Below are 15292 nucleotides of genomic sequence, written 5' to 3'. Positions count from 1 at the left end.
TATCAAGTCGTTCATTAGAAATTCAAAGTATCAAGCAAACCTACACAGATGTAGGATAATTATATGCATGAAAGAATATATATATAAAGAAATGTTGATTGCAAAGTATATTTATATACAAACTCAATGTTCTTTAGATCTGTGTCGTTATCAAAGTGACCATACATGGAATAGGAGAAATCAACTGCAAGACACGCTCAACAGATCAAGGGGAGATAACAAATATGGATATCACCATCGACCTAACATCGATAACACTTCCTTCTCAAATGACCAAATACCTTTGTCTATAACTGGGACTGCATCTAACACAACTGAACAACATTCTACAGTACCAGTGAAAAGTCAGTTTACTTCAGACTGTAAACCATCTCTGCCAGCTGTACCCAAAATAACAACACTACCAAAGGTACCTTCATCACCCCAGGTACCTCCTCCTCCTCTATCTGCAACAGACGTCTAATAGCATAATTTCAAGAACATAACAAAGCATTATTTTCTCAAAACAGGCAATACATTTTCAGTAGGGAATACATAACTAGAAAATATCAATAATATAACAATATTTCATCTTATAGTAGAACATGCATCAATAATGTTTTATTCATTAGTTTCTGTTAGTTTTCAGTTTCTGTTTTTAGATTTTAATTTGCAGTAAGTCAACCCAATTATTTGGTTTGTATTTAATCTCACTTTTTATGTTGATAAAATAAGGTTAATCTTAAAGCAACTTTAGCACAGTGCATAATAATTTGTAACAAAATACGGCAAACATCTTATTCAACATTCTAACTTTTCCGCAAATCCATTTCTAAAATAGTAAATCTCAAGAACCTTATATTTATATTCTTTAATGCTATCGACTTACACTTTCCAAGGCTCCTAGATAAGATTTACAGAATATTTCACTGCAGTAGTTTGTACAAGTTATATCTATTAGTAGTTGCCTTCTACTTGTGTATTTTATGAAATTCTTCAATATTACTATTAATTCTGAGGAAATCTATTGAATCCAAAATGAAGTATGCAATATTAATTTAACAAATGCAAAAGTTTGGTCATGCGATTCTTAAATATCCTTCTTTCTGCTCATTATCTCATTCTGCTTTTATTCAATGTTCTACTTTAAACATGTCTACTGAACATAAATAAGTTTATTGATAGCCATAGTTTCGTATTTTCTAAAAAAACTTTTCTTCGTGATTCCACTGGTGTTGTTTTGTATTAATATATTTCCATATTTCTATATCTAATACTAATTAATTTTATCTTGGTTCCATCATAGCTTTCTGAAAGTTATGTGCAATTTGTAACATAAAGTTACTAAAGTTAGGTTCCTTATACTTTTACACATTTATATTAACATTATTTTGAAACAATATTTTCCATACTGAATTTATTGCCTGTCCACTTCATTCTAATCATTAGACATTTCTTCCTTATTCATTTATGAAAGTACTAACACACATACACATGTATATGTATGTGTAAGTGGGGGTGGGTTAAGTAAACCAGTCTCTGAGTCAGCCCATCATTAACTGCAAAAGTTGGAGGCTGTATTTCCGTTTCCTTGCATTAGAATAAAAGACAGCTTGTCATTGGCTACAACACACATTACATACTACACAACCAACTTCATAGAACTCCATAACACTATCACATACCAAACTGCTCAGAACTTCTGCTACTAAAATAACTTTGTTACCAAAACACTGAAACAGCACAGCAACGATTATATAAATAACTGTTACCTGTTGGTAAGTACTTATTAAAACTTATTCTGTTGTGTAATCTTTTATTTGTTTCTCAAATGGTTTATTTAATCACAAGTTCAGTCCATTGTTACATACAGGATGTAATAATAGAATCAGTTTACTTATTGTTAGAATTTCTTACAGATATTTGTACCTTGTCAGGATTTCCATTCATCAAATCTGGAATATAAATAGTATTTCTCAAAGACCATCTAGAATGGTAAATTTTAGGAAAGATATAATTTAACTAAATTTTTAAAATTTATAATTTTACTGTTCCAGTAAACACTAAATTACTGAATGTTTAACTGTGATTAGATTGGCTAATGTTTAATGGGAGAATGATGCTCAATATTAGTAATTAGAAGGTAGATGTGATGAAAGAAAATATTTATTTCAGCTAAGACTGTTAGGCAGCTATTATGTGTTTTAATTTTTTTTTTTTTTAGGTCAGGATCAAAGGGCAACAACTCATTTAGTTAGTGTTTTGTTAGTATTTATCTTTTTCTTCGTTTTCATCAAATAGCGAATTACAGAATGTGATTCAGTAGTAACTGTGAATCTAAGAAACGAACCGTATCAATGAAACAGAAACCCATTTTAAAAGTCTGCAACTTAATAACTTTAGGAATAGAACGGTTAGAGAGCACTAATATTGTAAGAGAGTGAATTCGTTATAAGTATTAAGGGAGAGCCCCAGCATGGCTCCTGTTCAATGAGTAAAACCAGTAAAAGTGAAAAAGACTCAGGTGGTGGTGTTTAAATGAATGGTATTTTTGATCTCCATCATCCCATAAATAGTTTTTATATGTATTAGAAAAACAAGTTAAAATGAGTTCAGTCCATTTTAATAATGGACTGCTAGAAGGAAATGCTAAAATATTTTTTAATTTTCTATCTTAGAATAAGTTTATGAATCATATCTAAAAAAATTATGAATAGTGCCTAAATGTAAAAGATGCAACTTCATCATCATCATCATCGTTTGATGTCCGCTTTCCATGCTAGCATGGATTGGACGATTTGACTGTGGACTGGTGAACTGGATGGCCACAACAGTTCATTGTTATTAATGCATAAATAAGTTCCTATGTTTCATATGTTTACAGGTGATAACAGAAAATATTCAAGAAGTCACTATTTCATAGGTTTCAACAACATTATACATATATTTCCTTACAACAGAATTGTAGACTGTAACCATGTTATACATACTTCTCTTGTTGTTAATGGCTGAGAGTTGTTGGTGTGTGGATCATACCTACCATGTGAAAGAGAACAATGATATACACAGCTATATTGGAGATATTGTCACTGATACACACTTATTGGATACTGTACCATCTCTGGATGATAGCAGCAAACTGATGTTTAATGTACTTCAGGGAAGTACTGATGAAACAGTTCTGTTATTTAATGTTACACAGGGAGGACACTTGTACACAGCTGCCATATTGGATGCAGAAATTCTGTGTCAATATAATGTGGAATGTTTCAGAATATTGGAAATAACTGTTCAACATGGCTATTCTGTTATTAAGATATTAAAACTGAAACTTATAATAGAAGATGTCAATGATAATTATCCCAAGTTTCCAAAAGAGGAATTTCATTTAAAATTTGATGAAAATGATTCAATAGGAACCAAGTCTATAATTCCAAATGCCATTGATAATGATGTCAGTATTAAGAATTCCAGAATCACTTATGGGATCGAAAATTTAAATACTCCTTTTAAATTGCTTGTTTCTAAACAATTCGATGGATCTGTTTTATTGCAATTAAATCTTGAACATGTCTTAGATCGTGAGACAAAAAGCATTTATGAAATTCAGCTAATTGCCAGAGATAAAGAATCACCAGAGAAAAAAGGTGTACTTCATATTAAAATATTAGTTAAAGATATAAATGACAATAAACCTTTGTTCTCTGAAAATAGTTATAATGTCACTGTAAATGACACACACCAGTTAAACAAACCTATTGCAAAGCTGTCAGCTACAGATTTAGATGAAGGAGAAAATGGATTAATATCTTATTTTTTCAATGCCATCACATCAAAATATGCTGTACAGTTTTTCAGATTAGATGAAGTACTTGGATATTTGTTTCTGAAGAAAGAATTTCAGTTCGGAAGGATATATAAATTGTTTGTTGAAGCCAGAGATAATGGCAACCCACCAATGTCATCAACTGCCATTGTTCTGGTAAATGGTGTCACTCATCATAATAATCCACCAAACATTGACTTCAAATTTGTCGTTAAGTCAACTGGAAAAACAGCTGTTCTCTCAGAAGGAACCCAAATTCATAGCTTCTTTGCTTATGTCAATGCTATTGACAATGACAGTGGAGTAAATGGACAAGTGAAGTGCCATTTACAAAATAGATACCTTCAGCTAATCTCAGAGTCTGAAAAGAAATACAAAGTTGTTGTAAAGAGTGAAATAGATAGAGAAAGAGAAAAGAGCTTTAATTTCACCATTAAATGTCAAGATAATGGTTTACCTCCATTGAAAGTAGAGAAACAGTTTTCTGTGCTTGTTACTGACATAAATGATGTACAACCTCAGTTTAGTCAGGACATATTTAAGTTCCTCACCTATGAAAACGAACACAAAGACTTCCCTGTTGGATATGTCAATGCTACAGACCCAGATATTGGAGATGGAGGACAATTAACCTATTCTTTGTTATCTAATGGTAAATATATTCTACCATTTCAGATATCTGATGTGGGATTTATTTCTACAACTGAGTCACTAGACAGAGAAGAAAAGAACATGTATGAGTTTAAGGTTTTAGTAAAAGATAAAGGAACACCATCACTGGAGAACACAGCAAATGTTGTTGTTGAGGTTATGGATTTAAATGATAATGCTCCCTATTTCAGTTTCCCTAATGTTGACCCTTTCAGTCTTAATGTCCACTACCATCCCCGCTCTGACCATGATATTACGGTTGTTAGGGCCTCTGACAGAGACAGTCAACACAATGCCTTCCTCATATATGAAATACTCAGAGGTAATGAGAAACACTTATTTCAAATGAACCATCACTCTGGTGTCTTATCTTTCTCTCGCTCACTTTACCAAAATGATGCCGGATTCTATGAACTGGAATTAGGTGTGAAAGACAGTGGTAATCCAGTTCTGTCATCAAAAACAACTCTGTCTTTGACTCTAACAGTTAGTAACAACACATCAAAGATATTTAAGACTCCTTCAAAGACGACAACAGAATCAAGTAATGGTCTCCAATTGAATGTGATGATTGTTATTGTTATAGCAGCTGTGATTGTATCAGTTGTTATAGTGATCTCTATATCAATCTGTATAGTTCATAGACTGAAGCAGACAGATAGCAACTATGATAGTAGTGTTGATATGTACCACAAGGTTACACCTGCAATAAACATCCAATCAAAATATATATTTGATCCTACCTGTGTTCCTCCTGGAGTTCATTACACAATGTCGAGGAAACTGAAGCCATCTCAACAATCAAAGTTTGACAGGGAAGATATTCACTGCAGAACCATGCCATGTGATAAGTGGAATGATCTGACTTTAAACAGACCGCAACAGGTAAATTGCTTATATTTATTTGGAATATCAAGGAAAAAATTGTTGTTGTATGTTTCATTTGCTTTTGTGCTCCTGCATGACATATAACTGCTTTATATATATTTCAGAGCAATCATTTAGGTACCATGTAAACACACCCATGGAGGTCCCATGTAAAATTGCCCATAGAGGTTCCACATGAAAGTGCCCATGATGGGGGCCATGTAAAAGCACTCACTACATTAACTGGTTAGTATTAGGAAGGGCATTCAATCATAGAAACTATGGGAATATAAAGAGATGGAGTATGGACAGCTCTCAAGCTAGTTAATTCCTGTAATACTGTCCATCCCATATCAGCATGGAGAACTGATGTTAAAAGATGATGACCACTCTCACTATTTACATTTAAATCGTCCTCCTTATTGTTCATCTGTCTTTTCCAAATGTATTTTCACACTCTTTTCAATTTGGGTATTCCTAGAGAAACATCATGTGAATGCTGCATAGGAAATTAAGAAGTAACAAATATTTATTGACAAGTACAATCTTTATGGTTGGAGGAATTTTATATACACAATATTTCAAACAATTGCTAATTTTGTAATCTGTACAAGTGCAGTAAATATTAGACAGGTTTGCTATTTTCATCTGTAGAATAGTGTTCTTATGTTACTGACATAATATTGATGAACTGTCATATTCAATTTGAAAAGTTAGTTTGGTACTTGACTGCTGTTATACATATTGAATTATTTCCTCTGCTTGTTATCATTCATATCTTCAATTTACTAAGCTAACTAAATTACCTAATATATGATTCTTGCTTACTATTGTAAGCTTCTTTGAAAATTATAAACTCAAAAGTCATAGTAGCCTGAGGTGGTTATTTATATAGATATCCTGGAGACAGAGCAAATAAAATATACTAAAAGTTGTTTCAATATTTTGACTGATGTTTTGAGCTCAACCTTCTAACAAACGATTTTTAGACTTTTGAAAATTTAGAATTTAGAGTCCAGAAAGATTAGAAATTAACATCCCAACTGAAGGTTCCTTAAAATCATTTAAATTTTTGAATTATATTTCTACTTTTGAATGTCCAGAACATCATGATGATCCATTGGATTTATATTTATAGGTTTTTATTCCCCGAGAAGAAAGTATGTCTCCAGGTTACAGAGAACTGAACAATCCTGATCAATTCAGTGAGATGTCAACATTATCATCTCACACTGATAGTGGTCATGGCTGGAGTGTCGGTAGTGCTGGACACTATGAGGAATTGCCAGGTAAGTTAGAAATACCATACATTTCTCTGCATGTAAGAAACTTTTAAATTAAATATTATATTTCCTAATGAGAGTGTAATACATATATTTAATTTAGTGTGTTCATTCCTTTTACGTTCATTTTTCGTATGTTAGCATGAATCAGATGAGTAGAATATTAAGGAAGTGCTTTCTGTTGCTCAACCATGCATTGCTTTTCAAGCAAGGACGCTTTCATTTCACCAGTCTCCAAATGTACAGGAGTATGATTTAATTTCAAATTAATGATTATTGTCCATTTGCAAGACTTTAAAATATATAGGTCAAGATATTGAATATATAAAAATTTATTCATATATATTTTTCTTCCAAAATTCCTTCGTAGGACTGATCCATAATGAAGAATGAGAATGTTAATGAAAGAAGCATCTGAATTTAATTAAATTCTTCATTATCTATAAATTATTGTTGTTTATTAGAGATACAAAGTATCGAGCAAACCTACACAGATGTAGGATAACGATATGCATGAAAGAATATATATATAAAGAAATGTTGATTGCAAAGTAAATTCTTAATATTTTTAGATCTGTGTCGTTATCAAAGTGACCATACATGGAATAGGAGAAATCAACTGCGAGACACGCTCAACAGATCAAGGGTAGATAACAAATATGGATATCACCATCAACCTAACATCGATAACACTTCCTTCTCAAATGACCAAATACCTTTATCTATAACTGGGACTGCATCTAACACAACTGAACAACATTCTACAGTACCAGTGAAAAGTCAGTTTACTTCAGACTGTAAACCATCTCTGCCAGCTGTACCCAAAATAACAACACTACCAAAGGTACCTTCATCACCCCAGGTACCTCCTCCTCCTCTATCTGCAACAAACGTCTAATAGCATAATTTCAAGAACATAACAAATCATTATTTTCTCAAGACAGGCAATACATTTTTAGTAAGGAGTACATTAAAAGAAAATATCAATAATATGACAATATTTCATCTTATAGGAGAACATGCATCAATAATGTTTTATTCATCAGTTTTTGTTAGTTTTCAGTTTCTGTTTTTAGATTTTAATTTACAGTAAATCAACTCAGTTATTTGGTTTGTATTTAATCTCACTTTTTGTGTTGATAAAATAAGGTTAATCTTAAAGCAATTTTAGCACTGTGCATAATAATTTGTAACTAAATACGGCAAAAGTTTTATTCAACATTCTAACTTTTCCGAAAATCCATTTCTGAAATAGTAAATCTCAAGAATCTTATATCTATATTCTGTAATGCTATTCAGTGTTCCCTTCCAAGGCTCCTAGATGTTAATGTTTTGTTACAAAATCTGAGATTTACAGAATATTTCACTGCAGGATTTTGTACAAGTTATATCTATTAGTAGTTGCCTTGTACTTGTGTTCTTTATGAAATTCTTCAATATTATTATTAATTCTGAGGAAATCTATTGAATCTAAAATGAAGTATGTCACTTTAATTTAACAAATGCAGAAGTTTGGTGAAGCAAATCTTAAATATCCTTCTTTCTGCTCATTATCTTATTCTGCTTTTCTTCAATGTTCTACTTTAAACATGTCTACTGAACATAAATAAGTTTATTGATAGCCATAGTTTCGTATTTTCTAAAAACACCTTTCTTTGTGATTCCATTTGTGTTTTATTATATTAATATAATAATTCCAAGTATTTATTTTTTATACGAATTAATTTTATCTTGGTTCCATCATAACTTTCTGAAAGTTATGTGCAATTTCTAACATAAAGTTACTAAAGTTAGGTTCCTTACACTTTTACACATTTATATTAGCATTATTTTGAAACAATATTTTCCATACTGAATTTATTGCCTGTCCCCTTCATTCTAATCATCAGACATTTCTTCCTTATTTATTTATGATGTACTAACACACATACACATGTATATGTATGTGTAAGTGGGGGTGGGTTAAGTAAACCAGTCTCTGAGTCAGCCCATCATTAACTGCAAAAGTTGGAGGCTGTATTTCCGTTTCCTTGCATTGGAATAAAAGACAGCTTGTCATTGGCTACAACACACATTACATACTACACAGCCAACTTCATAGAACTACATAACACTATCACATACCAAACTGCTCAGAACTTCTGCTACTAATATAACTTTGTTACCAAAACCCCGAAACAGCACAGCAACAACTATATAAATAACTGATACCTGTTGGTAAGTACTTATTAAAACTTATTCTGTTGTGTAATCTTTTATTTGTTTCTCAAATGGTTTATTTAATCACAAGTTCAGTCCATTGTTACATACAGGATGTAATAATAGAATAAGTTTACTTATTGTTAGAATTTCTTACAGATATTTGTACCTTGTCAGGATTTTCATTCATTAAATCTGGAATATAAATATTATTTAAAGACCATCTAGAATGGTAAACTTTAAGAAAGATATAATTTCACTAAATTTAAAATTTATAATTTTACTGTTCCAGTGAATTACTGAATGTTTAATAGTGATTAAATTGTCTAATGTTTAATGGGAGAAGGACGCTCAATATTAATAACTAGAAAGTAGATGTGACGAAGGAATTATATTTTAGGCAGCTATTATAAATTTTTTTTTTTTTTAGGTCAGGATCAAAGGGTAACAACTCATTTAGTTAGCGTTTTTTTAGTATTTATCTTTTTCTTCCTTTTCATCAAATAGTGAATTACAGAATGTGATTCAGTAGTAACTGTGAATCTAAGAAACGAACCGTATCAATGAAACAGAAACCCATTTTAAAATTCTGCCACTTAATAACTTTCGGAATAGAACGGTTTGGGAGTACTAATGTTGTAAGAGACTGAATTCGTTATAAGTATTAAGGGAGTGCCCTAGCATGGCTGCCATTCAATGAGTGAAACCAGTGAAAGAGAAAAAGATCCAAATGGTGGTGTTTAACCGAATAGCATCTATGGTCTCCATCATCCCATAAATAGTTTTAATATATATCAGAAAAAACAAGTTGAAATGAGTTCAGTACGTTTAGTAATAGATACTTGAGTAAAAGATTCTCTATTACTATCTTGGCACAACTAGTGTTGCGAAACTTATTAAGTATAACACTGGATTAGATATATATATATATATATATATAAAGGAAACCTCAGAGCATATTGAGATTTTAGCAAGCTACAGCAGAAATTAAGCTTCTCTATCTACAGCAGATTGCTGAAAAGCTCAACTGGATATTCTTCAGACTACAAAACTTACTGCTTACCATAATGTATTTATGAATGGATTTCTGAAAAATACATTTCTCATTTATGAATCAGACTGATTGTGGATAAAGTATAGAAATATGATTTCAGTGGAAAAGCTAATTATATGTTACTTGACACCCAACAAACTTTTAATCTCTTGTTGTTTCTAATTGGATAGATCAATAATCAAAGGCAGTTCTAACCATAATAATCATATCTTTTTTTTTCTTGTGTCATGCTATACTCTGATATATATTATCCATTATGTCCTCTTTTTAAATATTATGTTAGTTTGTGATTTTGAGGGAGATTTGACTGATATTTGGAAAAGGTTAATTAATTGTCTGTGTAGGCTTCATTTCTAAGTACACCTAGTGAGAATTTAAGATAAATTCACAGTTGTAGACCAGTCAAACATACGTTAATGTTTCCTTCATTTATTTGAAGTATAAACTAGGTTCTTGAAATGATGAAAATTTCAGAAATGTTTGTTTCAAAGAATAAGAGATGTAATATTTTTACACACTAAAACATAAATATGTAGGAAGAAAATATAAAATTCTATCAAATGCATATAGAGATAAAGAATGGAATGATAATGTAGATACTTTGCAATACCTTGTAATATATTGGTACAATTATGTATCGCTACAAGTTTTCAGTGATGTGAATTTTCTAGATTACTTCGTTATTAATGGATAAATGAATTTTTGTGTTTCATATGTTTACAGGTGATAACCGAAGAAATTATTCAAGAAGTCACTATTTCATAGGTTTCAACAACATCATACATATATTTCCTTGCAACAGAATTGTAGACTGTAACCATGTTATACATACTTCTCTTGTTGTTAATGGCTGAGAGTTGTTGGTGTGTGGATCATACCTACCATGTTAAAGAGAACAATGATATACACAGCTATATTGGAGATATTGTCACTGATACACACTTATTGGATACTGTACCATCTCTGGATGATAGCAGCAAACTGATATTTAATGTAATTCAGGGAGGTACTGATGAAACAGTTCTGTTATTTAATGTTACACAGGGAGGACACTTGTACACAGCTGCCATATTGGATGCAGAAATTCTATGTCAATATAATGTGGAATGTTTCAGAATATTGGAAATAGCTGTTCAACATGGCTATTCTGTTATTAAGATATTAAAACTGAAACTTATAATAGAAGATGTTAATGATAATTATCCCAAGTTTCCAAAAGAGGAATTTCATTTAAAATTTGATGAAAATCTTCTAATAGGAACCAAGTATATAATTCCAAATGCCATTGATAATGATGTCAGTATTAAGAATTCCAGAATCACTTATGGGATCGAAAATTCAAATACGCCTTTTAAATTGTTTGTTTCTAAACAATTGGATGGATCTGTTTTATTGCAACTAAATCTTGAACATGTCTTAGATCGTGAGACAAAAAGCATTTATGAAATTCAGCTAATTGCCAGAGATAAAGAATCACCACAGAAAAAAGGTGTGCTTCATATAAAGATATTAGTTAAAGATATAAATGACAATAAACCTTTGTTCTCTGAAAATATTTATAATGTCACTGTAAATGACACACACCAGTTAAACAAACCTATTGCAAAGCTGTCAGCTACAGATTTAGATGAAGGAGATAATGGATTAATATCTTATTTCTTCAATGCCATCACATCAAAATATGCCACACAGTTTTTCAGATTAGATGATGTAACTGGATATTTGTTTCTGGAGAAAGACTTTCAATTTGGAAGGATATATAAATTGTTTGTTGAAGCCAGAGATAATGGCAACCCACCAATGTCATCAACTGCCATTGTTCTGGTAAATGGTGTCACTCATTTTAATAATCCACCAAACATTGACTTCAAATTTCTCGTGAAGTCAATTGGAAAAACAGGTGTCATCTCAGAAGGAACACAAATTCATAGCTTCTTTGCTTATGTCAATATCATTGACAATGACAGTGGCGTAAATGGACAAGTAAAGTGCTATTTACAAAATAGATATCTTCAGCTTATCTTAGAGTCTGAAAAGAAATACAAAGTTGTTGTCAAGAGTGAAATGGATAGAGAAAGAGAAAAGAGCTTTAATTTCACCATTAAATGTCAAGATAATGGTTTACCTCCATTGAAAGTAGAGAAAGAATTTTCTGTGCTTGTTACTGACATAAATGATGTACAACCTCAGTTTACTCAGGACACATTTAAGTTTCTCACCTATGAAAATGAAAACAAAAACTTCCCTGTTGGATATGTCAATGCTACAGACCCAGATATTGGAGATGGCGGACAATTAATCTATTCTCTATTATCTAATGGAAAAGATATTCTACCATTTCAGATATCTGATGTGGGATTTATTTCTACAACTGAGTCACTAGACAGAGAAGAAAAGAACATGTATGAGTTTAAGGTTTTAGTGAAAGATAAAGGAACACCATCACTGGAGAACACAGCAAATGTTGTTGTTGAGGTTATGGATTTAAATGATAATGCTCCCTATTTCAGTTTCCCTAATGTTAACCCTTTCAGTCTTAATGTCCACTACCATCCCCGCTCTGACCATGATATCACAGTTGTTAGGGCCTCTGACAGAGACAGTCAACACAATGCCTTCCTCACATATGAAATACTCAGAGGAAATGAGAAACACTTATTTCAAATGAACCATCACTCTGGTGTCTTATCTTTCTCTCGCTCACTTTACCAAAATGATGCTGGATTCTATGAACTGGAATTAGGTGTGAAAGACAGTGGTAGTCCAGTTCTGTCATCAACAACAACATTGTCTTTGACTCTAACAGTTAGTAACAACACATCAAAGATATTTAAGACCCCTTCAGAGACAACAACAGAATCAAGTAATGGTCTCCAATTGAATGTGATGACTGTTATTGTTATAGCAGCTGTGATAGTATCGATTGTTATAGTGATCTCTATATCAATCTGTATAGTTCATAGACTGAAGCAGACAGATAGCAACTATGATAGTAGTGTTGATATGTACCACAAGGTTACACCTGCATTAAACATCCAATCAAAATATATATTTGATCCTACTTGTGTTCCTCCAATGTCGAGGAAACTGAAGCCATCTCAACAATCAAAGGTTGACAGGGAAGATATTCACTGCAGAACCATGCCATGTGATAAGTGGAATGATTTTACTTTAAACAGACCTCAACAGGTAAATTGCTTATATTTTTTCAAATATCAAGGAAAAAACTATAGCTGTATGTTTCATTTGTTTCTGTGTTCCTGCATGAAATATAAACGTTATATATATTTGAGAGCAATCATTTTGGAACTATGTAAATACACCTTTGCAGGTGTCATGCAAAATAGCCTGTAGAGGATCCACATAAGAGTACCTATGTTGGGGCCATGTAAAAGCACCCACTGTGTTAAGTGATTGATGTTAGGATGGGTGTTCCTTCATAGAAACTATAGAAAAATAGAGAGATGGATCATGGACAGCTCTCAAGCTAGCTAACCCCTGTCATACTGTCCATCCAATGTGAGCATGGAGAGCTGATATTAAAAGATGATGATGACCACTCTCACTATTTTACATTTAAATCATTCTCCTTATCGTTCATCTATCTTTTCCAAATGTATTCTTGCATTCTTTTCAATTTTGGGTATTCCTAGAAAAACATCATGTGAATGCTGCATAAGAAATTAAGAAGTAACAAATCTTTATTGACACTTGCAGTCTTTATGGTTGGAGGAATATTATATACACAATATTTTAAGCAATTGTAAATTTATCTGTACAAATGCAGTAAGCATTTGACATGAATAAAATAGGTTTGCTATCTTAATTTGTAGAATAGTTTTCCTATGTTACTGGGATGATATTCATGAACTATCATATACAATTTGAAAAGTTAGTTTGGAACTTGACTGCTGTTTTCATATTGAATTATTTCCTCTACTTGTTATTATCCTCAGTTTATTAGGCTAACTAAATCACTTAATATATGTTTCTTGCTTACTAATGTAGGCTTCTTTGAATATTATAAACTCAAAAGTCATAGCAGTCGGAGGTGGTGATTTATATAGATATCCTGGAGATAGAGTAAATAAGATATACTGAAAATTGCTTCCAATATTCTTACTGATGTTTTGAGGTCAACTTTCTAGCAATTGATTTGTAGATTTCAGAAAGTTTAGATTTTAGAGTACAGAAAGATTAGAAATTAACATCCAAAATGAAGGTTCCTTAAAATTGTCTAAATTTTTGAAATGTATTTCTTCATTTGAATGTCCAGAACATCATGATGATCCATTGGATTTATATTTATAGATGTTTATTCCCCAAGAAGAAAGTATGTCTCCAGGTTACAGAGAACTAAACAATCCTGACCAATTCAGTGAGATGTCAACATTGTCATCTCACACTGATAGTGGTCAAGGCTGGAGTGTTGGCAGTGCTGGACATTATGAAGAACTGCCAGGTAAGTTAAAACTACCAAGAATTTCTTCAGATATAAGAAACATTTAAATTAAATATATTTCCTAATGAGATTGTAATACATATATTTAATTTAGTTTGTTCATTTTTCTTACGTTAACATGAATTAGATGAGTAGAATATTATGGCAATGCTTTACACATAAAGGCTCTTTCTGTAACTAATCCATCCATTGCTTTTCAAAGAATGGAGCTTTCATTCCATCAGTCTCCAAATATACAGGATTATGATTTAATTTCAAATTAACGAGTATTGTTCATTCGTAACAGTTTCAAAAATAGGGATCAAGATATTGATTGTATAAAAAGTTCTATTAAAATTTATTCACATATATTCTTCTTCCAAAATTCCTTCTCATGACTCATCCATAATCAAGAATGTGAATATTAATGTGAGAAACATCTGTAATTAATTATATTCTTCATTAGCAATAAATTAACAAGTTGTCGAATAGAAATTTAAACTTTTGAGCAGACCTACACAGATGTAGAATAATTACATGCATGAAAGAAATTTTAGAGAATTTTATTTTTTATTGCAAATTCAATTTATATAAATTCTCAATATTTTTAGATCTGTGCCAATATCAAAGTGACCAAACATGGACTAGAAGAAATCAACTGCAACACACTCTCAACAGAACAAGGGGAGATAACAAATATGGATATCGCTATCAACCAAATGTCGATAATAACACTTCCTTCTCAAATGACCAAATACCTTTATCTATAACTGGGTCTGCATCTAACATAACTGAACAACATTCTACAGTACCAGTGAGAAGTCAGTTTACTTCAGACTGTAAACCATCTCTGCCAACTGTACCCAAAATAACAACACTACCAAAGGTACCTTCATCACCCCAGGTACCTCCTCCTCCTCTATCTGTAACAAACGTCTAATAGCATAATTTCAAGAACATAAAAAAGCATTATTTTCTCAAAACAGGCAATA

At 31.7% G+C, this 15292-nt stretch overlaps 2 protein-coding genes across 2 annotated transcripts in view; both read left to right on the top strand.

Annotated features, from left to right (window-relative positions):
* LOC106867098 (protocadherin Fat 4) overlaps nt 1-15292 on the top strand; it is a 42022-nt gene that overhangs the window by 4677 nt on the left and 22053 nt on the right. The window contains exons 3-6 of the mRNA XM_089362092.1: nt 138-448; nt 2948-5341; nt 6462-6612; nt 7179-7498. Coding sequence (XP_089218218.1) covers nt 138-448; nt 2948-5341; nt 6462-6612; nt 7179-7498 — 3176 coding nt within the window. The remainder of the gene's footprint in view (nt 1-137; nt 449-2947; nt 5342-6461; nt 6613-7178; nt 7499-15292) is intronic.
* LOC106881261 (protocadherin beta-2-like) lies at nt 7511-15290 on the top strand. Its single transcript, XM_089363256.1, has 4 exons — nt 7511-8823; nt 10583-13048; nt 14171-14321; nt 14912-15290. The coding sequence occupies exons 2-4, from the start codon at nt 10679-10681 to the stop codon at nt 15238-15240; spliced, it is 2850 nt and encodes a 949-aa protein (XP_089219382.1). The 5' UTR covers nt 7511-8823; nt 10583-10678; the 3' UTR covers nt 15241-15290.

This window comes from Octopus bimaculoides, chromosome 14 (assembly GCF_046866305.1).
Source record: "Octopus bimaculoides isolate indiv1 chromosome 14, ASM4686630v1, whole genome shotgun sequence".
Classification (NCBI taxonomy): domain Eukaryota; kingdom Metazoa; phylum Mollusca; class Cephalopoda; order Octopoda; family Octopodidae; genus Octopus; species Octopus bimaculoides.
This window is presented reverse-complemented; position numbering and strand designations above follow the sequence as displayed.

Excerpts from the sequence above, each read along its gene's own strand:
- LOC106881261 (XM_089363256.1), top strand. The coding sequence starts at position 10,679 with ATGTTATACATACTTCTCTTGTTGTTAATGGCTGAGAGTTGTTGGTGT. Across the intron at positions 13,049-14,170 it reads CTTTAAACAGACCTCAACAG|ATGTTTATTCCCCAAGAAGA; the intron begins GTAAATTGCTTA and ends TTATATTTATAG. Across the intron at positions 14,322-14,911 it reads ACATTATGAAGAACTGCCAG|ATCTGTGCCAATATCAAAGT; the intron begins GTAAGTTAAAAC and ends CAATATTTTTAG.